Source organism: Cervus canadensis, chromosome 4 (assembly GCF_019320065.1).
Source record: "Cervus canadensis isolate Bull #8, Minnesota chromosome 4, ASM1932006v1, whole genome shotgun sequence".
Classification (NCBI taxonomy): domain Eukaryota; kingdom Metazoa; phylum Chordata; class Mammalia; order Artiodactyla; family Cervidae; genus Cervus; species Cervus canadensis.
The window spans coordinates 26,000,043-26,027,987 of record NC_057389.1 but is presented as its reverse complement, the minus strand read 5'-3'; the positions used below and the strand labels follow the sequence as shown (position 1 = coordinate 26,027,987).

Below are 27,945 nucleotides of genomic sequence, written 5' to 3'. Positions count from 1 at the left end.
GAGTACGTCAAGGCTGTATTTTGTTACCCTGCTTATTTAACTTACATGCAAAGTACATCATGAGAAACGATGCACTGGATGAAGCACAAGCTGGAATCAAGATTGCCAGGAGAATATCAATAACCTCAGATATGCAGATGACACCACCCTTATGGCAGAAAACGAAGATGAACTAAAGAGCCTCTTGATGAAAGTGAAAGAGGAGAGAGAAAAAGCTGGCTTGAAATTCAACAGTTAAAAAACTAAGATCGTGGCATCTGGTCCCATCACTTCACGGCAAATAAATGGGGAAACAATGGTAACAGTGACAGACTACTTTCTTGGGCTCCAAAATCACTGTAGATGGTGACTGCAGCCATGAAATTAAAAGATGCTCCTTGGAAGAAAAACGATGACCAACCTAGACAGCATATTAAAAAGCAGAGACATTAGTTTGCTGACATAGGTCTGTCTAGTCAAAGCTACGGTTTTTCCAGCAGTCATGTATAGATGTAAGAGTTGGACCATAAAGAAAGCTGAGCGCCAATGAATCGATGCTTTTGAACTGTGGTGTTGGAGAAGACTCTTGAGAGTCCCTTGGACTGCAAGGGGATCCAACCAGTCCATCCTAAAGGAGATCAGTCCTGAATATTCCTTGGAAGGGCTGATGCTGAAGCTGAATCTCTAATACTTTGGCTACCTGATGCGAAGATCTGACTCATTTGAAAAAACCCTGATGCTGGGAAAGATTGAAGGCAGGAGGAGAAGAGGATGACAGAGGATGAGATGGTTGGATGACATCACTAACTTGAAAGACAAGAGTTTGAGCAAGTTCCGGGCTTGGTGAAGGAGACAGGGAAGCCTGGTGTGCTGCAGTCCATGGGGTCACAAAGTCAGACACAACTGAGTGACTGAACTAAACTGAACTGATCATCTTCACAACAAAAGCAAAATAATAATAATAAACGTAGTTATAATAGCAATAGAGTGCCCTTATAATTAAAAGAAGTATTTAGTTATTCTACTTAAATTGATGAAGTTATATATTTAATCTAAGACTCAACTCTTTGCTCTCTTTCACTGAGGTTATTTCTACCTATAATCAGTGGGAGAAAGCAAGCTTAAAATTCATATTCTGAAAGACAGAATAATGAGTAGTGTTAAGTAGGCAATGAACTGTGACAAAGTGAAGTGAAAAATCAGGGCCTAAAACAATCATAAAGTGTTTCTCAGAGAAAAACAAACTGCAAAAGTATGTTATTCATGGTTTATTGAAACAGGCAATCACTGATGTTCACGAACATAACCTGCCAAAGAGAAACTCTGATTCAACTTGTGACATCGTCTCTCAGTTGCTCTGCAATTTCTGCTATGAATCTTAATTTCTAAGGTTTTATCACGACCTCAATTCTATAAATGCATTTCATAAGGTCAACTTAAAAAATGGTCTCTGGAATGATTTTTAGCAAATAGAATATAGGCGTTTTTGTTATGTGTTTACTTGAAACTTAATTAATTGGAACTTCATTAGTCTACGATCAAAATTGTACAGAGGTGCCATTTCCACTATCTGGAATTTTCTCCGCCCATGTGGCAATTGATTAGAAAAATCATGTGTAACTAAAGAAGCAATTTCCGCAAATGCATGCAAATTAAATTCATAAAACCAAACAAGAATATCAGATAATCACATGGAGCCATATAGATAAAAGAAATGTATATAGAATGTGTAAAATTCATAAGAAATCTGAAGAAAGATATATCTGAAGGAGACTCTGGCCCTGTTTTGAAAGTATAGAAATCATATCACTTGGCTGTAAATTAATATCCCTATTAACTCCCTGTAAAGCAACCTCTATCTTTTGCCACTTAATAATATTACATCATACATCCACATCTTAAAAATTACCTCTGACTCAAAATATGTAGTCAAAACATAAAAGAGATCAGCTATCTAAACAAATCAAGATTCTGTAATAACTCCCTATTCCAATTCTGTGGTGCACTGAACCCACACATGCACTTCCCCCAGCAACCTAAACACAGGTCATGATTTGCTATCTGGCACTGCCCAGATTCTCATGTGGCATCTTGGATCATCCTGTTTCCTTGGTATCTAGTCTTTACTGAAAGTCATCTTCCAAGGCCTGTCTCAGAAGCTATCTTCCCATGAGCCTTTCTCATGATAATTAATAACTTCTTCCTCTGACCTCAATGTGCACTGGATTTCCCCTCTCTTTAGCACACCTCAATGAATTGTTAAATGTTATTAACATGTGCCACACCAACAGAGGTATAAGCTTTCACAGAAATCATGGTTTGAGCACCTTTTCGGCCTCCAAATATATAGTTTTCCTGTCTCGCTTCAGTTAAGGGTTCAAAAGATATTAAGCAGATAATACATAAGACGTAGGCATTACTCCCATCCATCACACCTTTCAGAAATATTTAATATCTTGGTATGGCATCATTCTCTCACATTTAAAAACATAGCTGACTGATGATAATAAATGATAGAGTGTTAATTGAAACACACCCAGTTACTGAAAGAGGGTGCAGAAGACATTTGAGATATTATACACCATTGTATAATTTATATATACACATATGGAACCACTAATAAGACAGAGGAGGAAAAGACACCATTTTTATACTCCTGAAGTACCAAAATTTGCTACCAAGTGTTAACATAGTACTAATGGACACATGGCATATGTAAAATCCTCTCTTTGACATGTACCTTCAGAGAGTGATATTTACAACTCAAGGTCATTTTTACATTTTTAACTCTCTTCATTCACTTTCAAATGGAATATTCACATTTCCCACAGTTTCAGGATTTATAGTCAGTTTGGACTCTAGCTAAATCATCCTTTCTTCTGTGACCATGAAGAAAAGTCACACTTTGGACACTCACCATCTTCTTTGTGAAATGACTCTAGCCATTCCTTGGCAGAAACCCTGTCCCATCCCGTCTGTTACCTGAATCCATGGCCATCTGTCATTTTCTGCAGCTGTCCAGGCATTTATAAGTCCCTTCTTATTCAGACGTGCATAGTAGGGATACCATTTCTGGAGTCCAAAAAGAGCTCGGTGGGTAGATGAAGCTGTGATTTGCTGATTTGAAATGATTCCCCCTTCAATTCCCAAAGGGCCAGAGCATTCTAGGAACAAATTAGAGGAAAAATGTGAAGGTATCAGAAATAACATATCCACATGTGGCTGTTAGATTTGACAGAAGATTTTTAAAAGTGATTTCAACTTGGACCATCATGCCATTCAAGCCCCTCACATTTCACAGGTTTGTTACAGATCACAACATGGAGTGATTCTTGCCCCTCCTACCCCTCCTACCACTTTCTTCTTACTTTGCTGTGAATGTAGCATCTGAACAGACATGTCCCTTCTGCACAACTATTCTGTGTTATATTCTGCTATCCTGTGTTGATCACATCCACAAAAAGTGTAATGTCCTTAGAAGGTCTATCTCGTATTTTATATTTCCATTGGCACACCTCACAAATCATAATTTGTCAAAAAATATCCATTGGTCTGTTATTTCTTGACTAGGCTACATCTGACTTTTGTATTAAAATCAGTTACATACTGACTTAGCATTTCTCATGACTATAACTTTTTCAGTTATATTTTTATAATGGCTGGCAGCTATGCTTCCAAAAAAAGGGCGATATGTAAACCTGTCAAAACATTTTAAACTATTATAATAATAACATGATATAAGTAACAGGAAATACATAGACAAATTATTTTTATAGAGTAAGCAGGTAAGCACTCAGACATTATATAGAGCAGTATAAATACCACTCAGTAAATCAAGATATTAAAATATTGACATTTCTAATTTTAATTCAAAATACACAACTCTATCAATAGGGATTCTGCACATATATTTTAGCATTTTTCTTTTATTTTTTATTAAATTTGTAAATTGGAATTCAAGATACATTTACTAATAAATACTTAAAATACTAAGATTAAAGCATAATATACTCAAAATAATAGGTCCTCAGATACTGAAGGTATTTTGATTTTAAAATCAGAAATAAAAGTAAATTGATGTAAAAATAATATATGTACTCAAAAACTTTTAAATTAAAAAATAAAAATAACATATGTACTACATATATAATATACATTTAAATTTCTTAATTATTTACTAAAAATTCACCAGAGAGTACACTTATTTTTAATTCAGTTTTGAAAATTCAGAATAAGTAATATTATAATGAAAAGCAATACCTAGTTTTCTTAATTTCAATAATATATACTATACTCAACTTGTTGAATAAAAATTACATTTGTATAATAAATATGATAATTCTATTATAAAATATACTATAATGATATACTAGAATTCTTGAAAATATGAAAGGAGTTTACTGCTATTATTAAACCTTAGTGCATATAAGTCAACTTAGTCATTGCTACCAAGGATATTTTAGATTTTAATTACTACTGAAGTCTAACAATTTTTAGTAATTAAATGTTTACATTCAGATTGAGGATGCAAGGAGATCCAACCAGTCCATCCTAAAGGAAATCAATCTTGAATATTCATTGGAAGGACTGATGTTGAAGCTGAAACTCCAATACTTTGGCCATCTGATGCGAAGAGCTGACTCATTTGAAAAGACCCTGATGCTGGGAAAGATTGAGGGCAGGAGGAGAAGCGGCCGACAGAGGATGAGTTGGTTGGATGGTATCACCGACTCGATGGACATGAATTTGAGTAAACTCCAGGAGTTGGTGATGGACAGGGAGGCCTGGCGTGCTACGGTTCATGGGGTCACAAAGAGTCAGACATGACTGAGTGACTGAACTGAACTGAACTGACTGAGGATGCAAATATGAAAGGAAGAATTCTGCCACGGGACTATAATATTTTTAAAAGTTACAAGGATGATTCTCACTGCTCTCCATTTTTTTCACTAAGCATAAATGTTTCTTTTATCTATTCCAAGCTCAGATAATAAGTAGTTCAAAGGACGTTACTTAGTAACATTTTCCCAATGAATTTAAAACCTTTAAACACTTTTTGTAAAAACAAAACTTGTGGATAAGTAATCATCTTAATCAGTTGCTATTAGTATATATGATATTAATATAGCAAAAATTGCATCTTTGTTATTGATAGCTGACAAATTATTCAGTTGCTGAGTTAAATTTAGACAGTTTAGACATTTTCTAAAGCACTGCATTTAGAACTCTAGCACTTTATAAAGGGGCACTATATCACTTTGAAGTCATTTAATTAAGAAGTCATTCATTTTTAGAATCACACCATTAGGAGTCATGGATAATAATCTGATTTTCACATTCCTAAAAAAATGAACATTGAAAACGCAAATATTGAGTCTTTGGATTCTTGCTCTGCTTTGCATTTCAAACTTCAAGATCTTTACAGATTTCATAAAAGCACTAAGTAACTTTCATGATGACACTTTGATTTTAAGCAACTGCAGGAGGCTGGGTTTTTAAGAATGTTGCCATTAAAAAGAGTCTCAAGGAGGCTTGTCCTTGGTTTGCACAATGTTTGGAAGGAAAAGTACAGCAGGAAGGGAGGCCATTTATTGTAGACCAGTCAGTGGAATGGCAGAGCCAGAGAGTCAGCTTTGATTAATTAAACTGCAAGGTAGCCTCAGAAAGAACTCTGTACCATTTAGTTGTTTACTTCTAAAGACCTTATGCTGAATTGGATATCTTCACCGAATTTGTAACTATTTTAAAAGAAATTAGACCTCAAACCACGATTCAGCATGTCCACTTTGTCAGTCCTCTTAACCTCTTCTTACTAGCAACTATATCAGCAAACAATGGCTATGAACTGCTACTTTATCATATAGGCCAAACACCAATGAGCAATTTAAAAAGATATTTGCATTTATTTACTCTGTCATAAGGCTCCCAATTTTGTCATGTCCTCAACAGTCATACATTCAAACAAAATAGAATTAAAAAATATATATTGACATGCTGTATGTATATAGTACTTCACAGTTTACAAAATATTTTCTCCTGAGCTATCTCTGTGCTGTGAGGTCAAAACTGGTGAATTTTTCTTTTCTCAGTCCTCAAGCCCACAAGTTCTTTTAGAATTAACTTTTGCAACATTTACTTACATACTATACTTTATGTGGCCAGTGACTCTGAGGGGGGGGGGTGGCGAGGTTCTTGAGCAAAACATGAGTGTGTGAAGTATCAGCTTAATTCCTTAAAAATGGAATGGTCGTCAGTTTTTCTCATTTCAAAAATTGTGGTTATGGTGACACAGAGTCTACAAGCTGTGAGGTAATGAAAGATAAATGGTGTGTTCCCTTTGAAACCATAAATTGTTAATAATGAGCTTGGTTCTCCAAGGTCACTTGCGCATCTCTCCTTAGAGACGAGGCCATCCCGGCCTTTTAGCTCCTGAGCAGCAGACCCCGAGTCTTACACTGCTGCATCCTTAGATGCTCACAGTAGCTTGGCTTGCACACAAGAAGAGCTCAGGAAATATTGCTGAATACTGGCACTGGGTGCTTTTATTCCTAGACAGTAACCTAATAAGCAAATTTCAGTCTTACGCTTTATTTCACACTGGAAAGTTGTCACAACAGCATCATTTTCTTCACTAATCATTTGGACCACAATCAAATGGATGTCATCATAATAAAAGGTTCAAAATCCAATTTCCTTTTGCCTGTGCCATCCACTTCCCCAATGTCCTATTAAATACAACAGTTATAAAAACTAATGAAGGAGTTGCAATTCAGAATGCAAATGATTATACACCTAAGATTAAGCGACCTTAAGCTGTGAACAATAAGATGCTTAAAAGAAAGATAACGTGGAGATATATGCTATCACCATCCATAAATGAGGGAAGGACATGAAGTAATACTTGATGAAAAACAATATTAGATGAGCATTTTGAAGCTTGAAAAGTGCATCCACATGTGTTTCCTCACATTATCAACATAACAGTTCAAGGAAAAAAGGTTATCACACTCATTTCATAAATGAGGAAACCAGTGAGGAGGGAAGGTAAACTCATAAAAGGTAAGTCTGGAATTTAAGCCAAATGTTCCTGCAGAAACAGAAAATAATATCAATTGATAGAGTGAAGAGTTCAGTAATTTTTAAAAAGCTGATACTGAATTGTTTTTCTTCTGTTGTGATTTTACATGGGGATGTGTGTACACATACTAGGAATAGAGGATAGGAGAATTAACATGAAGGAATCATATAGAGTATCACTAGTGGTACTCAGGATATGATAGAGCCTTCACAAACTGGCGAACATTAAAACAGTAGGCAACAGTCTGTGGCAGTGAGTCACAGAAGTAAATATTGAGGCATTATGGTGGTCTGTGTCCCTTTACAGGCATAAAAAAAAGAAAAAAAACTGATCCTCTACCATTACTGATCTATATACACTGCTTACCTAATTCGGATAGGTTTACTCAGTCCTGACTAATTTATTGACCTCTTATTATGTGCCCATCTAGCAATATATCTATCCATTCATCCATCCATCCATTCTCCATTCATTAAATTCAATTTTGAAAACTGCATATTAATTAGAGGCCTTCTATACACAGGCACTTTTCTAGGCAGTGGAGATACAAGGATGAACAAGGCAGAAAAAGCCTCAGCTCTTGAGGTTCATATTCTAGTGGAGAGACAAACTCTAAACAAACACTTAAATAAACAAGGAAATACCATAAAGTGGTAAGTGAAGAAAAAAAAAGGGTGAACCAGGTGGAGGTGTGAGATGATCAGAGACAGGCTTTCTGAGAGATGACATAAATCTGATCTCTAAGTGAGAAGCAGGACTTGGCTACTACACTAGACTTACTGTACTGATTTTCTGAAGGAGCTTTCAGTCCAGTGGGAGAGACACACATAGAAACAAACAAACAAAAAAATTCAATGTATTAACATGGCAGATGTTGTGATGCTGGATGTATAGAATTCCCTTGGAGAATGGGAGAGGGAATTATAATCCTGCCTGGGCTTCATGGAATAGAGTAGGGATTAATATAGTGAACAAGAAAGGGAGGGCAGACAGAGAAATAGGGAAGAACCTGGTATGACTAGGGAACTGAAGGCAGATCAGTATTATTAGAGCAAGATGGGTTGGTGAGAGGTTAAAGGATGTGGTAAAGAAGCAGAGATAGATTATTTTTCTGGAGATTTTGCTGAGAAAAACTGATTCTGTTAGTGATGGGAAATTTTTGAAGGATTTTAACTATGGTGATATTGTCACTTAGCATAAATAATTTAAGAGGGGCCAAAACTATGGCCAAGTAGCAAACTGCTACTACAGTCCAGGTGAAAAATGATGCAGGTCTGAAAGAGCAATGGAAAAGAATAAGAGTTCAAAGCATATTCAGAAATCAAAATCGAGCAACAGTGTTTACAGGGTTAGTCATTCAGTCATGTCCGAATCTTTGCAACCCCACGGACTACAGCCTGCCAAGATCCTCTGGCCATGGGATTTCCCAGGCAAGAATATGGAGTGGGTATCCATTCCCTTTTCCAGGGGATCTTCCTGATCCAGGATCAAACCTGGGTCTCCTGCACTGCAGGCAGATTCTTGACTGTCTAATTAGATGTAGAATGGAGGAGAAAAATGGACTTATCTTCGAGGGTGACAGACAGTAAGTAGCAGATAGCAGTGCCCAGTTGAGGGATTGGCTATGTCTCACAAATAACACCTTTAAATCTAATTCCTTCCTTAAAATGTTATAAAAAATTATTCTTGCTGCTGGACTGCATTTGAGAGGATCTGTCTTAATCCCACTTGCTATTACTATGCAGAACACCACAGGCTACATTCACATCAACCAGGCTCCAGGGACAGTTTTGAATATTGAAAACCTGTTTCTATGCTGAGGCCACACCCAGAACTTCCCTGCCTCACAGCTCATCCATGCGTGTATATCTGCTCTCCCACAAAATGGGGAGCCCCTCATAGACCAGGGTTATATCTCACATGGTATCCAGCAGCAAGCCTCATTCTCTGCAGAAAATTGATCTCAAAATAAATATACAAGGCAAATAAACAGTAATAATTACAGCCAATATTATAACATTTTATTTGCATAATTTACTTTTAAATTAAAAACAATATTTCACCTAGTCTCTCAAGAGAACACCGATATCGAGGCCTTTAGAAGTTGTTTAAATGTTGAGCAAAGAGGAAGAGCATCTTTTCCATTAAAAAAAAAAAAGGACTGACAATCAGGTGGGTTACTTCTGTTTCTCAACTTCTTGCCACCCAACAACCAGGCATCTCTGAAACTGTCTACCATTATGCCTTGAGTAGGATTTTCTCAGGTGGCTCAGTGGTAAAGAACCCACCTGCCAATGAGAAAGATGCAGGAGATGCAGGTTTGATCCCTGGGTCAGAATGATCCCCTCGAGTAGGAAATACCAACCCACTTAAGCATTCTTGCCTGGAAAATTCCATAGAGAGAGGAGCCTGCTGGGCTGCGGTCCATAGGGTCGCACAGGGTCAGACATGACTGAGCATGCGCACACACACACCAATAGTGCGCCGAGTGGCAATTTGATCATTGCCGAATATGGCAGTAGAACATGGCGGTCTACGTTTTGTGACCATTAGACCTGTGTTTATGTATCTTTGGTACTCTGCTTGCTTTTGTCAGATTCAACAATAATCCTAAATTAATGAGTCCGATCAACATCAATGACCAGGGGCTTTTAGGTGGCGTTTACGTAATCAGTTAAATAATCAGTTTGCCTGAATGGTCTGAGTGGCCTGGAAATGCCTCCTGCCCCAGGGTCCTGAGATTCAGATGGAGAGAGTGAGTGAGTGATGTCATCTGGCAGGGGGCGCACAAGCAGCTGGGCCAGCCGGGGCCGAGCCTCACGCGTTCTCCCCAAAGCTACTTCTCCACCTCTGCCAAGTCCACGCGCAAATAAAACAGCTTCAACGTGAAGCCTTTCTCACTCTGCAAACTCATTCTCTGAAGTGTGGCAAAGAATGGCATCTGCATTTTATTGATCTTGCAGCTGACAGGGAAGCCGTACCTCAAGATGTCTCACATCTTGTTCCTGAGTGTGCTGATTAAGCCTTTCAAACAAGGGGGATGCTTGGCTGCATCCATAACAGGAACGTACTGCTTTCATTTGCTCTATCTCAATATCCAGACATCTTCAGAATGAAAGGATTTCAAATTAAAGCCATGTTAGAAACAAATATTTAAACATCTTCAGTCCTCTCCTCCTCTGAGCATCTCATCTTATAGGAGTGTAGATCCTCTGCTGTGCTTAGCATAGCACGATAATTGTGCTGAACAAGAGTGCTGGCGAAGGAATTACTGATGACCTCCAATACTGCAGAAACAGATGCTGATTCAAGCAGAAACTTCCCTCTGTGCCACTTGGACCACAGCCTTTCCTTTATTCCTAGGGTTTGTTCTATTTTGAGAGTTGTCTTGAGACTAGGTTCTAAATTGGTGAGGGAGAGATCAAGGCCACTATTTCTCACTTAGTGGCTCAGGGGTTTAAAGGAACCCTTAAAATTTTGTCTTGTGAGTTTTCCAATATCGAAAATAATAGAGTATAGTTCTAAACAGAAAGGGGAAATTCTTTAGTGGCCACCTATCACAGAATCAGTCTTTAAGACTGAAGAAAATTAGCATTTATCAAGAGTAAGCAGCCCATCCAATGCAAAGAAGTAGAATTTTCTCCAAGGTGCACATGCATTTGATGTGAATTCCAAATAAGCTTAACTTATTTGGAATTTAAGTTAAATTATTTAAGCCCCCTCCACCTCACCCCAGCCCTCCCACACACTTGCTGGTTTCTCTCAGCTTATCATTTTTCAAGGGGTTGGGAAGTGGTGTCAGAGGAAAGTGGACAAGGGACAGAACAAGGTTTAAGTAGAAGTAGGAGAAAAGTTGCTCTCAGAAACAGGGTTTGGATGCCCTAGCTCGGGGGTAGGAGAGCAGGGAGATGGGGAAGGAGCTCCCTGGGTGTGGTGAGAGAATGTGAAGGTAGACACCCACAACACAGTTCTCTCATCACTCACAGATCACCTCGGAGCACCCGTAGGGATCAGCCAGCCTCGCCTCATCGCACTGAGAGTGATCATCTTAAAAGGACTTAGAATGAAAAATCCCATTTGGGGATTGCTTCTCTCCACACTTAGAGAATGCTTCAGGACAGAGATTTCACATATGGCCACAGTAGCCTTGCGTAGGGAAGCTAGTCCTTGCAAAAATCATCAAAATAGCTTCTCCAGATTAGTTAAGCTTATTTGGAATTCACACAAAATGCATGTGCCTCGTGGAGAAAACTCTACTTCTCTGCATTGGATGGGCTACTTTTGATAAATGCCAATTTTCTTCAGCTTTGAAGATTGATTCTGTGATACGTGGCCACTAAAGAATTTCCCCTTTCTATTAAGAACTATACTATTTTCAATATTGGAAAGCTCAGGGGTGCCTGAGATAAATGATGAGGAACAACTACTTATGCATATTTTTTCCTCTTCAATAATAAACTTCTTAAAGGTAGAAACCACGCCTTTTGCATTATGTGTGTTTTCAAAGCACTTAGCACAGTGCCTTACAATCAGCAGTTCTCAATACTATGGGTTATCATAAATTAAAACTAATCACTGCTGTTTTGGGATTACTTTTCTTCCTTTCTTGAAACTAAGTTAATCTTCCAAAGATAGATATTATCACTCTAAGGATTCTACATACTAGGCGGGCGTTAAAATCAGAAATACTTTTGGTATGCTGGACCACTTGAAATACATAAGAATTACGTATTGAGGTAGGGGAAATATGTTTGGAAAGAAAATCAGCCTTCATAAACTTACAAATTCAATTATCAGCCATCTAGCTATTTTCCTATAAAATATGGTTATGCTTTTCTTCACATTGTATTATCTCAAATCAATTATGATGCAATCTCAGTTAAATTAATTGTTTTAAATTTAAGAAAAATTAAACTCATGAATAAGCTAAATTAGAATAGGAAATTGCCCATTAATATTTTCCCAAGCTAATTTTTTGAGCATATTGATGCAGAATGATAGTGCTATTTAAATAGCAGGGTCTACGGACGCTAGCATTCAAAAGCCAAAATTTATATTGAGATAATTTACAGAAGTCAATGAAATCTAATATTATCATCCTATCACAGTTAACAGCATTGCCATAGGACAATCAAAGAGACGTTTTAGTTTGTGTAAGATGTATTCTCTCAGAAGAGAAAAGCACACGTGCTTTTCAAGCACTGAGTGCACTTTTGCAGCCAGGCAAGATTTTAGTAACTTGTACTCAGGCTTCCACTTACACTGCACAATTCATCATCTACCGACTATGAAGATAACAACATGGTTTGATGAAATATTTGTCTGTAGACTCAAAAGCCTGCAATCCAAAAACTTACAGGTATACCTATTCTCGCCTTCTGACAAAACATATCTGCAGAGGAAAGAGCTACAAAGGGGTATAATGGCAAGGGAAATGCTAAAGGTGGGATTCCGTTGCTTCAGGAAACAGGAGTCGAATACTAAATGTAAATATTCAAGCACTGCCATGCAAAAGACACTTTCCCACACTTACAAGTTATTTACATCTTTTAGGTGTCTTTGGTAAATGTCTATCATGGTAAGTACTGCAAGGAATTGCCTCTGATGTTTGGTTATAAAGCAATATGACTGGCATGTCAAACACAGATTTTTATTTGAGAGATAAATCACTGTCCCAAATCCAATTATCAGCTATCTAGGCATTTTTTCTGTACAATGCAGCTTTGCTTTTCTTCATGCTGGATGTTATCTCAGGTCAAGCATGAAGGCTCAGTGTTCCAGAGGTCAAAAGAAACTAAGCTGGAAAAGAACAGGAAGCTGCTGCAGATGGCAGGTACAGCATAAGCCCTCTCTAAGGATAGCATTCCTTGAGAAGGTGGTGGATCGAAGGCTCGAGGCCCAAACGGAGCCTGGAAGTACACAGTAGCTGATTTGATTATTTGAATTCTAGAGATATCTATTGACACATGTATATTAACTCCTAAAATATTTATATAAATAGATATACTATATAAACGGATAATTCTTAAATAGTCAGAGAGGTATGAGAGTGGAAAAGGGAGCTAAAAGTTCTCACAAGCAAATTTTTTTTCTAAGTCTGCTCTCCACATCACAGCATCAGCTGTTGTTTTTCCTCTTTCCAGACTAAATCAAAGAGTAAATTTTGGACTTCGATTGTGGTCCAGCAGTTAAAGAATCCACCTGCCAATGCAGGGGACACAGGTTTGATCCCTGGTCTGGGAGGATTCCATATGCCACAGGGCAACAAAGCCCATGCGTCATGACTACTGAGTCATGACTACTGAGTCCATGTGCAACAACTCCGGAAGCCCAAGTGCCCTAGAGCCTGTGCTTCACAAAAGAAGCCACTGTAATGAGAAGCTTGTGTGCACCCTAACTAGAGAGTTACCCTGGTTTGAGGCAAATAGAGAAAGCCCACACAGCAACGAAGAACTAGGGCAGTCAAAAATAAATTAATTTTTTAAAAGTTAATCTTTTGTCACTATTTCCAGGATAGAACTGAGACAGATGAATTCTTGATTGAGTCTAGAAATCAAACATTCTTAGAGAGTATCACAATGTTTTGCATAGAGTATTTGCCATGACTTTGGAATTTCTTAAAGGGAAAATCCAACATAGAATTTATAATAAAACAAAAGTAAGGCTATGGAAACAAAGAATGAATTAAGAATTTTATAGAAAGAGCATTCTAGGAGAAGTTAATAGAGTACCATTTTGTTATAAATCTGTAGAAGCTAAGCCAGCTTTTCATGCATTATTTCTTATCTGAGATTCATATCTGAGATCAGTTTTATAATGTAAGGAATATAGGTCAGCCTATTAAAATAGGAAATTTACCTTTGCTTCTTTTCAAAGCTCCTATATATAATAATAAAGTAGACCTTGATGTTTTGTTATGTTCAGCTTAAATGTTCATTTTTGTCCGACAGTATTTGTAGAAAAAACAACTAAAGAGTGTATTGTGCTGTGTGCTGAGTTGCTCAGTCATGTCTGACTCTTTAAGACCCCATGGACTGTAGCCCGCCAGGCTCCTCTGTCCATGGGGATTCTCCAGGCAAGAATACTGGAGTGGGTTGCCATGCCCTCCTCCAGGGGGATCAACCTTCCCAACCTAGGGATCAAACCCAGGTCTGTTACCGAATAATGCACAGTAGTAATATACCTAATAATGGGAAAGGTTGAAGGCAAAAGTAGAAGAGGTGGCAGAGAATGAGACAGTTAGATCTCATCACCAATTCTACGGACATGAATTTGAGCAAAGTCTGGGAGATAGTGGAGGACAGAGGAGCCTTGCATGCTGCAGTCCATGGGGTCACAAAGAGTCTAATACAACTCAGCAACTGAAAAACATCAAATAATGACACATATATTTCCAACAAGTAAGGTATTAAAAATCTTACATCTAAATTTAGATATTCAGTTGCTGGAAAAGGTATAGAATATTAGCTATGTTCAACAAAATCTTCACATACTTTATGATACACTGCTATTTTCTGGTATGTTCAAACAGAATACATGATTGTTATGTAGTCTGACCTAAATGATTAAGTAAATAGATATGTTTCTTATAAACTTATGTTAAAAATAGATGTCAAATATAAAGTTTTCAACTACAAATAATCCTGTGACTGCCCATTACAAGTTTCAAATTTTGAAAAGGTAGTCAAAACTAGAATTTTATGCTTTTTCTTAAGCTTTTAATTAAAAGAGGACTTAATATTTCTCTTACTTTGGAATGAAGTAAAAGACTAGCTTCTCCAGAGGCTTTTATCTTACCACCTTACTCATGCTAAATTGCTCACCACACTAGTTATATATTTACAAGATTAACCAGGAATCAGGTAAAGGTCAACAAATCACAAACATAAAACAAAGCATAGCCATTAACCCAAAGCCATTAACGCTTCCCTTGTGGTTTAAACGGTAAAGTATCTGCCTGCAATGTCAGAGACCTGGCTTCAGTCCCTGGGTTGGGAAGATCCCCTGGAGAAGGGCATGGTAACCCATTCCAATATTCTAGCCTAGAGAATCCCATGGACTGAGGAGCCTCATGGGATCACAGAGTTGAGCATGACTAAGTGACTAACACTTTCACTTTCATTAACCCAAAATGAAGATGTAAGAATTATTATCATTGCTAAAAATTCCTGTAAATTATGCAAAAAGTGATTTTCATTCTTATCCATTCTTCCCTTTAGTCAAAATGTTTCAAAAAATACTAAGAGCAGTTATTTTGCAACTTAACAACCATTAGGACACAGCAGGATATAGCTACTATTATTAATATACAAGAATGAAAAATTACACAAAATAGAACAAGGGATATAAATTTCACCTTGTATTATTAGGAAAAATATTTCATTAGTTGAACATTTTTCTTCAATTACCCTAAACCTTTTTAGATACATAAAAAGAAATATTATGAACTATAAATATTATGTGAACTATAAATTGCTCAGGTAGGGGTTATTATAGTATATCCTTTGTGTCTTAGTTCTTTCAAAAGTTATTTGCTCAGCTAAACCAAAACTGAAAAGATAAAAAGAAAGTAGAAACATTCATTTTATATCAATAGATGTAAATGTCTACAGTTTCATAGCGTCACACAGTTTGCAAATGTAGGTAATTTACTTGGGAAATAAGGTAACAATTAAGTGTTATATACTGGTGACATGATGTATGTAACGTGACTTATTGAGTCTTGGCCCACTTTCTAGTATATCAGTTCATCAAGACTGTTTTCACTGTAATTTTGGTGGAGGGTATGAATGAAAATGCAGTTCCAGATATCTGTATTTTTAAAAACATTTGGGTGATACTAATATATAGTAAAGTATGGAAACTGTGAGTTAATCATCTGTGTTATTGAGAAAAGAATATCCACCTTAGATTTGTTTCAGAGACTAGAAACAATATATAGTAAACACATAGTAAACCATATGGCAATTAATATGCCCTTAATGAATAGACGTTCCTTATATGTAATTGTTATTTTATTGTTGTTCTAAAGCAAAAGTTAGAATTAAAATTTATGGGTAGGAAAGACTGACTTCCATTGTGACTATCTGAATACCGAAGATTGAAAAATATACTGCCAGTTCAGCCAGGTTTTCCAAGTATTCACTTCATATTCAGGAAATAAAAGAAGAGTAGAACATCTACTCCCATTTCCCACACAAAACAGTCTTAATAAAAATTAAATATATACATAAGTGCAATTATTAATCATGAAGAGTCACTGAAAATGATTCAAAATGTCATGCCACTTGGCATTTCCTTAATATCATATTCATCATCAGATAATTCTGTCACCAAAGCATTCAAATTGTCATATAAATCTCTGCCTAGGGGAAATATACACTACAGCTTCTTATAATGAATGAAAAAGAAATGGTTCCCCACAGTATATTGCCAGACTCACTGGATATAAAAATAACTAATTAAATAATCTCTTTTTAAAATAGGTCTGTGACTGGCAGGCATATTTTTTCATTGTGGTACAAAACAGGGATTTCTCCTATGGAAAAATCTCATATTAATACTTTGATAAACTAGATTATAACTCTGAAAAGCACCTTTATAATCAAGTTTTTTTCCCCAATTTAATATCCGAGTAATCTTATCTTTAGGTTGGATGGAGATACAGTTTTAGCTGGCAGCAATTTTGCTGCAGTAATCAAAGAAATCTCATTTCCTCAAGTCCATAACTGACAGTAAAGCAACAAACCATTTCCCCCCAAATTGAATAGTACCTGATTTCTATATCTTCAGCATAACCGTTTTTGTTTCATCATGACTTATTTTTCCCATCAATGTGAGAAGAATGTTAATATTCACTGTTTTGGATTTCCAAAGACATAAAGTGGATGTATTAGAAGAAAAATCATGAAATGCCCCCTTAGTACCTAGCCAACTCTGTTTTGATCTGATTTTCAAACATAAGAAAAACATGCACGAGTACTGGTTTCTTGTGTGTGTTTGTGTTAGTCGCTTAATCGTGTCTGATTCTTTGCGACCCCACGGACTGTAGCCTGCCAAGCTTCTCTATTCCTGGAATTCTCCAGGCAAGAATACTGGAGTGGATTGCCATTCTCTTCTCCAGAGGAACTCCCCAACCCAGGGACTGAACCCTGGTCTTCTCGCTCTCAGGCAGATTCTTTATCATTTGAGGTGTTAAATAAGCAAAGTAAAATGAAGAGACAGTTTCAAAAGAAACTTCATTGCTTCAGGTGCATGGATTTTTTTCTCTCTCAGACATTCTTGAAGAATAAAAATGAAGCCTGAATATACTTATTGCAAAGAAAACATGTCAAGTATTTCAGCCTCAAAATAACCCCATGGAGACTAATTTCATTCCCAATTTTAAATGAGGCAAATGAGGCTCAGAGAGGTTAAATAACTCCTAAACTCACAGAGGAAAGATTTGGCCCTAGGTCTTTGGGTTACCAAAGGGTCATGACAAACACCATGGCATGATATGATGTTTTGGGGACATTTCTGCTTCTGCACTATGTGTTAAGAGTGTGAAGTGACGAGAAGTGACAAGCAGTTTCATCATATTTATAAAGACAGAGTAGTAAAATAGCTCACTCTATGTCCTTCATCATTGTTTCTGTCATGGCGTGTAGGCTGAAAGGTCAACACTGATAGTTATTCATTCAACATTAAAAAAAAGATTTCAAATGTTGAGTAAGCAAGGCAGAGGCATGACATCTCATACTCTAGTCTTCAGGTTCAAGTGATGCTAATTTAAAGTTAGCATCATTTGATAGCTAGATATCCAGAGAAGAGGACTATGGTGAATGGCCTACCTCAAGGATTTCTACAACTTTACTTTTCTTCTCTCTCTTGCTTTTTATTTTCTTTCTATAATTCACAAACTGCTTTTATATATTCACTTATGAGAAAGTCAATTATAATAAGGGCATTCTTCTCTGTTTAACAAAATACCTCTGCCTAAATTATGGAGGCAACTATTTTCAATGTTAATATCTTCAAACAAGAAATCAGCAAACGGGTAAGTATCACAACATTAGTCTATATATATAACTTATAGTAGTAGCAGTGTTAGTGGCTCAGTCGTGTCTGACTCTTTGCGACCCCACAGACTGGCCCACCAGACTCCTCTGTCCATGGGATTCTCCAGGCAAGAATCCCATGGAGTGGGTTGCCATTCCCTTCTCCAGGGCATCTTCCCAACCGAGGGATTAAACCCGAGTTTCTTGCATTGCAGGCAGATTCTTTACCATCTGAGCTACCGGGAAGCCCATATAATTTATACATAGTTTATATATAGTTTATGTAAATAATCTTCAAAATTCATATCATTACTTTATCAAGAACTTTATGTTCTAACCCCAGGATTGCTTTTACAGTAGCAAGTAAGCTTTGTTCTTAAAGCTTTGTATTTTAGGTGCACAATAATTGTTAGAAAAATAAACAGACCCCAATTATACATTCATGTACACATGAACTTGGATTTCCCCAGTGTATTTCCCTTTCCTTTCATACTTAATTTATTGTATATCCAAGATTCAGTATCTGTGACAGCAGATTAAAAAGTATGAAGAAAATAAATCAATTGGTTATATTTACTCCACATACCTTACAATTACTTTAAAATTCAGTTTTAACTCTAATTTCTTATAAGCATGCTGTGAGCTATGCTTAGTCTCAGCTGTGTCTGAATAGTTGTGACCCCATGGACTGCAGCCCGTCAGGCTCCTCTGTCCAAGGGGATTCTCCAGGCAGGGATACCAGAGTGGGTTGCCAATTCCTCCTACAGGGGATCTTCCCAACCCAGGGATCCAACCCAGGTCTCCTGCACTGCGGGCAGATTCTTTACCAACTGAGCCACCAGGAAAGCCCAAGCATAGCTATTTAATGATGGGGATTATTATATGAAATGCAATTTTTACACTATTTAATTTCTATCAATACTCTCTAGCTGAGGTCAGTTTTCATTCCAATCCCAAAAAAAGGCAATACCAAAGAATGCTCAAACTACTGCACAATTGCACTCATCTCACACACTAGTGAAGTAATGCTCAAAATTCTCCAAACCAGGCTTCAGAAATACGTGAATCATGAACTTCCAGATGTTCAAGCTGGTTTTATAAAAGGCAGAGGAATCAGGGATCAAATTGCAAACATCCACTGGATCATCGAAAAAGCAAGAGAGTTCCAGAAAAACATTTTCTTCTGTTTTATTGACTATGCCAAAGCCTTTGACTGTGTGGTCACAATAAACTGTGGAAAATTCTGAAAGAGATGGGAATTCCAGACCACCTGATCTGCCTCTTGAGAAACCTATATGCAGGTCAGGAAGCAACAGTAGAATTGGACATGGAACAACAGGTTCCAAATAGGAAAAGGAGTACATCAAGGCATACATTTTAGAATTGTGGAAATGAGGAAATGTCCATGATGCATGTTTATGTTTTCTGTTAGAGGTGCATGTTTTAATTTTTTTCTGGACAATTCCTTATCCTCATGTTACTGGTATTAGTACTGGTTTCCCTGGTGTTTCAGATGGTAAAGCATCTGCCGGCAATGCGGGAGACCTGGGTTCAATCCCTGGGTCAGGAAGATCCCCTGGAAAAAGGAATGGCAATCACTCCAGTATTCTTGCCTGGAAAATCCCATGGACAGAGGAGCCTTGTAGGCTACAGTCCATGGAGTTGCAGAGTCGGACACGACAGTCATTTCACTTCACTGGTATAAGGCAATTACCCTGGTGGCTCAGGGGTTAAAGTGTCTGCCGGTAATGCGGGAGACCCTGGTTCGATCCCTGAGTTGGGAAGACCCCTTGGAGAAGGAAATGGCAACCCACTCCAGTATTCTTGCCTGGAGAATCCCATGGACGGAGAAGCCTGGTGGGCTACAGTCCACAGGTCGCAAAGAGTCGGACACGACTGAGTGACTTCACTTTCACTTTCACTATAACTGATAGTTAAACCAGAACTACAAAATCCTCTCTTTTAGGTCATATTAGAAACCAAAATCTGAGGGCTTATTACCAGACTGGGAAAATGACATATTTTTTTCTATTACATTGTCTTATCCATTTTATTCAATAGAATTTTATATAATAATCTGTAATATTTTCAAGCAAAAATGTGCCACTATCCTTAGAATATTAAACAAAAATTGTTTTACTTTTTATGACTCGACCAAACACTAGAATATAATTAGTAGTTCTGTGGGGACTTTTGTAGTGTTCTGCATAATGAATGAACTCACTTAAGCCCCTATGATAAAATCCACCTGACTGCTCAAAAGGTTAAATTTGTATAAAAAGCTGCTATTTTGCTATGCTAGAAAGAAGAGTTAAGAGACACTAAATGAATTGTTTTTCCTTCTCAGATACAATTGCAAGCTTATTGCTTTTTTTGTGTTGTAAGTAACCTTTTCATGTGCAATCCACAGCACTATTTATTATTCATTAAAAAAGCTACCTCAACTAAAATATTGCTGTAATTGAAGAATATTCAATAAATTGAAATTCATCATGAGTATGAAAGGAAGCAGGGTAAAAACAGGGAAAAGCAAAAGTTCTATGAGAACCCATGTGACGTGGAACCAGGAACAAAAATAGAATGAGAAAGTAAGACATGGGTCCCAGTAGTCCACAAGCTTTCTTTGCAGTTTTGGTTCACATATAATCTTGAAAACAGCCCTCTTAAAAAGATGGATTGAATGACTATATTTTTCCTATAATCAAAAAAGCCAGAAAAAGTACATCACAGCAATATTTCAAAAGTCTTAATGTCAGTGACTGTGTGTTCTGTATTTTGATAGTTGTCTTAGCGTCTAACATAATGCCATTGTCAGAGTCCTGTCGCAAAAGATCTAGGTTGTTAGATGTCTAGTCATTTCCACATTTTTATTCCAGTTCAGCACTCACAGATCTGTGCAAACTTATCCTCCTTAAAGAAAGAAGGCCAAATAAATGATGGAATCACATGAGCCTTAGAAATGTAGACTGCTTAAAATAACTCTAGGTACACATAAACTATGAATTAAGAACTAAGTTCCAAAACAGACTTAATTATGTACTTAGTGACAATGCTTTGAAACTGATGTGATCACTAGCTAAAAATATAACTTAGTAGATTGGCATTCTTTTTTTCTCACATAATGAGCAATCCACATTTTACTCTGTATTTGATGCTATGCTTCTAGACAACTGGCAATTTTTTGTTAACTTATACACAAGCTGTATTCTTCTAAAGCAACTATATATATATGTCAAATTCTAAATTGACTATAAAATAACTAAATAACTAAATGATTATAAAATTTTACACAGATTATAATTGGTCTTAAGAAAATTGGAAAGGCCCTGGTTAAAAACAAAGTAGACTGGATGCTTTCAACTTCAGACTGTAGTCTCTGGGCAGGAGGGATGTTCTTTAGTGTATCTCTTTTTTTGTCTTTTAAATATGGATTAATATCCATATCTAACTTTGAATATATCACTTCTCTATAGGGTTAACAAACTTTCTGAACCTGCACTGTTGGTGAGAAGCAGCAATGCATTCAATAATAACTCTGCTGTTAAAACGCCTGCAAACACAATGACAAAAATGTGACTTAACAGTATCATCTTCTGCTATTTTACTTATATTTTTTATACATGGAGCTAGAGAATCAAACTCAGAAGCATGGCTAGAAATGGACATTCAATGAAAATGGATCATTAGTAGCTTTTATTTCCAAAAGCTTCATGCATATTATCCTGAAGGAAAAAATATCTTTTGAAACCAAAAAACTCAGGATTCTGAATCTTTTCTGCACTATGGATACTTTCATCAGTCTTGTGACGCCTAGAGGCCCTTCTCAGAATCATGCTTTTCAGTTCACAAAATGAAATAAACAGAAGCACAAAGTAATTATCAAAATATTTTAAAATGTGTGATATAATAACATGCATGCTTATCTATTAACACGTTAAATAACAGAGGTGGTGTCAGGACCACTATAGTTTCTTATTAGTGGAAACTGTAAATGGTATTTTCAGTGGTGTACAACAAGACAATGTGGTATGACACATTATCTTAGTGACAAAGTTAGTGACAAAGTCATCGGTACTGCTAATGCAATGATTCATTGTTGTCTACATCTGTAATGGATGGAAATTCTAAGTTTCAGAGAGCTATTAGTAAAAAAGAAACATACAATTTTTGTTCCCTCATCAAAAAACACAGACACCCAGAATTCTAGCTATCCCTGAGGGTCCTGTAGCCTTGGTCAAAAACTTCACATTAAGCACTTAAAGGGGATGGGGCTAAGAGCATCCTTTATATAAATCCCTGTAGGAAAGTGCTCATGTTTTGTTATACTGAAAGCTATTAACAATGGTAGAATCGAGGAATAATTCTAATGGAAAAGGAAAAGGCATTATTAAGTTACTGCTGAGTGGATATGAAGCAACATTTATATATGAAATAGCCAGGTTATGGATGTTCAAAAAAATTGTGTGTCTTCCTGAGTGTACCAAAAAATATAAATTGAATTTTATTTTGAAGAAACTACCACAAATATCCTTGGATTTGTTGGAGCTAAGAGGCACGGTTTCAACTCTTTGGTGTTTTGTAGTTAGATAATAGTGCTGAGTATTTATAGGCTCCCTTATATAACTATAGTTCTATCCACTTTTCTTGTCAGAATAGTTTATTTTCTGTCCCTGCTCCTGTTTTCCTTGAATTTTAGTATTGAATTTACTGACTTTGCTCTGGCTCTACTTCTTTTTATAGAACCATATTCCTCCAGTTCAATTTATTTTTAAGTTGGATACTTTATGTGTCCATTCCCTTTAGAGCTCTAAAAAGAATGTGTATTATTGACCAGATAAAGCTATTAAAGTAACTATCATGAAACTTATTTTTAGGTCCTTGGCCACCTTAATGACTCTTTGGGGTTTAAGATATGCTCAAAGTTGAGCATTCCATAACCTGGGAGGAGCAGTCTGTGGCTATTATTTCTTCCTCAGCACCTATTCCATGTGGAAGAGGTGAATCGGGCATTCTCTCTACCACCCACCACACTTATTTCAGGACTGTTAATGATTAAAGGATCTAAATTTTTTTAAAAAGTGTCTTTTCTTAGGTATCCATCTCCTTGACCAGCTCCTATTCTGGAAACATTATTTTCTTTGCCCTCTCTACATCTCTATTCTCTGTTTCTCTGATGACTCTCTTTTTGCCCCTTTGCAGATAGAATTGCTTTATGTTAAAGTCTATTTGAGTAATCTTGTACTCTTTATTCTTTTTAATCTCTCCTTTGGCACTAACATTCAACCCTATCACTTCTCCATTCTCATCTGATTCCTGAATCTGAGTCTGTGTTACCAGTGCTTCCCTGAGTTAGCATTCACGTGTTTATAACTGGCTGTCCTGGCTTACCATGAGGTGCCAGTTTGTACCTACCATTCAATGTGACTATGCAGGAAAGAAATTTGTTGGAATCCTCTGCTTCAGGTGAAGAAAAATGCTTTGAAGATGAAACTCAAAACATATACGGAGGCTCTTTGTGCTACATGCTGCGGGAGGCTCTCACTTCCAAGGCTGCAGATGTAGCTAGCAACTGCGGCCAGCAGCATGCCAGGGGTTGGTGTCCCGCCCAGCTCGGCTCCGTGGTTGCCAGTAAAATTTTATCGGTACTATTTGAAACCCTTGGGATTTCAGGAAATCCTGGAAAGCTTTGCACATTTGATAAAAGACTAGATATCATCTATGTTCTTTTCTTTCTCCTGAGAGACGTGTCTCTGCTATTCAGTGAATGATTAAAAAACAAACAGTGATTTGTGCCTGTAATTTTCCCATGATGAAATAACCATTTCAGCCTCACTCTGATATTCAGACCCCAAGTTTCAGCTAAGCACCCCAAAATGCCATGGTACACATGTAAAGAATAATGACTAGACCACAAATTACATCTTAAATTAACCATGTTTCAACTTGCAAGTCATAGAATGACTTCTTTTCTAGTAATTTTCCTACAGGAGATTTTTTTTCTATAGTGCCATATTTTATTTGAGGTTTTTTTTTTCCCCTCCAAGGGTAAGGATGGGGTGATAATTGAAAAGATTGATATTTACAGTCTGAGAAAATACAGTATTTCTCAATCATATATTATAGTTTTAAATGCTACAAAGATGACATCAGATTATCCTGTTCCCAAACTCTCTTGATTTCTGCACACTTCACCTGCCTTTTTTGAGATAGGGATATATTGGAATGAGTTTCAGTTTGGAGAATAAATGCAAAATTAATTTTGATCCCTGAACATATGCTATTAAGTGCATAATGGGAATGTTACATAATTTGAAAAACAAGAAGGTCTTATTGAAGGTTTCAGTAATTATTTGTAATCAAATACAAAATGTCAGGTAATGAGAATCTGATTCAATTTGTTAGATGTGTTTAGTAAGTCCTGGGGGATCTATTTGAGCATTCTGCAGATATTTTTACATCTTTCATTAGATCATCACTTTAACGTACAGCAGGTGAACTTTCAAAGTGTGACATCTCTGTACAAAATTGTTGGGCAACATTTGGAAAAATATACCCAGAGGCATCTGATTGAAAATGGAACTTCTGTGTCAGACACATAAAATCCAATTTGGTTTTGTCATTAAGTCAATTTTTTGTGTTTATTGTTGCAAAGACTTCATCCTGCAGTAATGTTGGAGTCATTTCTTTCCTTGAGGGCTATCGATATACTTGCACAGTATTCTGGATTTTTTGTACTTATTGTCAGGTCTTGGTAAAGAATGTGAGAAACTAAGTTAAAGAATTATCCATGCTCAAGTATTTATAGTTACGGTTACTTCCATTTATATCACTATATATTTATGGGTAGATTTTTAAATATTGTGTATCTTGGATTTAACAGTATACAATTAATCTTAAATATAAAACTTTCATCAACCCGTAGTTACTTTTTCTTTTTTTTTAATGTTCACAAAAGGTGAGAGCCTAAGGTAAGCTATCCTTTTCCTGTCCTAATAGAGTTGTGAATTAATTCCTATTCTATATATTCAAGGAAAGTAACCTTATGTTGATATTAGGCAATGATTTCAAAGGCAAAAATCACTGCTGAAGCACCATTTCAAAATTCTAAAACAGAGCAGACTTTTTTAATCTGGAATAAAACTAGAATTAGCATTAATGATTATTATTCTTTGCTTTTCTTTGATTTCTTGCTACACATTCAAAAGCTAAAGTCTATTTTGGTGTTTTAAAAATCCCTTGTGGACACACAAAATAGATAGTTTGTGAGATGGATTATTAATACTTAAATATTTTTTCCATCATCTTGTCTTGACCCCTTATTGTCAAAGCCTAAAAGGTAAGTGATCATCCTAAAAACCTCAACATGATTATTACACAGCAATCAGAACTCATCCACTTAATATGTGTCTTCATATTAAACAAAGAGCCTGTTTATCCTTGAGCATATTGTTCTTCTTGTGAAATTCTCATTTCAACAGCCCGTCCTCTGTTTGGTACCTACTATATGTTCCTCTGGCCTCAGTTCAAATGTCATTTCCTTAAACTCCCCCAAACAGAACAGGTGCTCCATCACGGCTCCCTCTTCATTCACAGCACTCATCATGTTTTGTAATCAGCCATCATGTAATTCTTGCTTTTCTCTCCCATTAATCTGCCTACTCCAGAAGAACAGGAACTGAATTTAACTGCTATTGTTGCTCCAGCTGTAGTGGGTGGCTACTGCTGGATCCAAGTTGGTGAATGAATTTATACATTTTCTGAAAATTTTGTACATAGTTAAGAAAAAAATCAATAAATATTTGTGGCTAGTTTATTTACTGAACACCTAGTTGAATTCATTCACTATGTTATAATACTCGACTTACACAATTTTCATTTTAAATATATGTGTCTTAATTTTCATTTTCACTTCTTTATAAACACTTATTATTTTTAAAACTCTTTATTTTAATCAGAATCTCTTATATTTTGCCTTTGGATCTATGTAATACCTGGACAGCAGACTAGGAATTTAGTGTTATATAGGATAAAACTATAATCTCTGACCATCTATATTACAAAAGAAAATACTGAAACTATTTGTTTCACTGTTTCTGTTCACCATTCACTAAAATACCTGATCAAATAACAGTGGCATCTTATAATAATTGCAAACAAAAAAAACATAAAGAAATGAACTTTGGTATTTGAGGTTCAGAGTATGTTATAATGTCATATTTTTCAAAAACTAAAGCAACTCTTATCCCCTATAATGGTTTTGGTTGAATTAATAATATTTGTTTATTAAAAATTCTGCTAATGTCACTGGATTTCCTAAACTAATGTACTTGTAAAACATGGTATGCAATGCATTAAAAAGCTGACTCCTATACATTTTGTTCTCAATACACACAGTCAATTACTAAAGATGGGTAGTACTTTAAAATTTTTAAAAATTATAACAAGAAAAAGGGGACTAAACTAGCATTAACTCTTTTAAGTAACTCAAAATCATATCTATTTATTTATGCATTTGCTTATCTACAACATGTATTGACCTATGTAGTTTATGAAATAGTTTATATATGCTAATTTTAATCTAATCATCAATATAAACCAAAAAGTGCTACTCATTCTACTTATAGATGAAGAATCTGAGGCTCAGAAAGGTCAACTAACGCTATTCAGACATATAAAGAGAACAAGCCAGAGTTTAAACCTCAATTCTACAAAAAGAAAAAGTCAGAGTTTAAACCTCAGTTCTATTTGAATTAAAAGCCTATGTTCTAAAAAAAAAAAAAAAAAGCCTATGTTCTTTCCTCTTACTCTGCAGCCACTTGTCAAGGCCACTCAAGTGCAAGTGTTCTTAAAGTGTACTGTGTAGTAAACAGTGTTCCTTTCACCTTCCAAAGGGCAGGATCGATCATGCTTGGGAGGACAGGCTATACAGATGCATACCTGGGGTTAAGACCAGATCTGAACTTTACTAGCCATGTGAACCTACACAAATTATTTCATCTCTCATGAGCCAGTTTTTTCTGTAAAATGGAGCCAACAATAAACAGAAGCTACAACAAAGAGTGTTAAGAGGATCAAATAAGTTGTTATTTAAAGTACTTAGAACAGTGCTTGGCTCATAGGAAAATTAAAATCAACATTATCATATAACAACTGGTGATAAAATTTTAAGATAAGTTGAGAGTTTTTATTTACAAGTTTGTCTTTCAAAAGCAATAATTAATTGTTGAGCATATAATAATGCAGATGATATTATTTACTTATCAGATGTTTTATCAATTTTAACAGCGTAAGTCTTCACTTATAATTCAAGTGTACTTGGTAGCATATGTTGATATCAAAAGAAAAAACACATATATACATTTATCTAGAATATGTTTGTGTATTTGTAAATACTAGCTCATTTATAATGAAGGCTTAAAGAGTTACAGCTGCTCAAAAATGAAGATACAGAGATGCTAATCTATAGTTTTCAAACTCTACTCACATGTATCATCACCTTTTGCCCTTATGAGTTTATATATGGAATTCCTAAAGTACTATAGAATTATCTAGATTATTTCATTAAATTAAAAAAAAACTGGATAATTTTGACTTTTAGAAACATCACTTTCTCCTCAGTTGAAGATTTTAGTTTTGATTTTTAATAAAATGCTCTGAAAACATCCAAGTCACAATCCTTTCTGGCATAATAGTTTGGGGATGCTGTATTATAAGGGCTCCCTTGGTGACTATTTTAATTTCCAGAAATAGTATGAGTAATAGAAATGAATTTGAGTGCCATTTGTGAAATTTAATCATGTCACATTTAAACACCCAGAAGGGAACTGTATATGGCTACTGTCAGCCACA

At 36.1% G+C, this 27,945-nt stretch overlaps 1 protein-coding gene across 2 annotated transcripts in view; it reads right to left on the bottom strand.

Annotated features, from left to right (window-relative positions):
* EDIL3 (EGF like repeats and discoidin domains 3) overlaps positions 1-27,945 on the bottom strand; it is a 541,530-nt gene that overhangs the window by 175,767 nt on the left and 337,818 nt on the right. For both annotated transcript variants that reach the window (XM_043464715.1, XM_043464716.1), the window contains one exon: positions 2,962-3,143. In XM_043464715.1, coding sequence (XP_043320650.1) covers positions 2,962-3,143 — 182 coding nt within the window. The remainder of the gene's footprint in view (positions 1-2,961; positions 3,144-27,945) is intronic.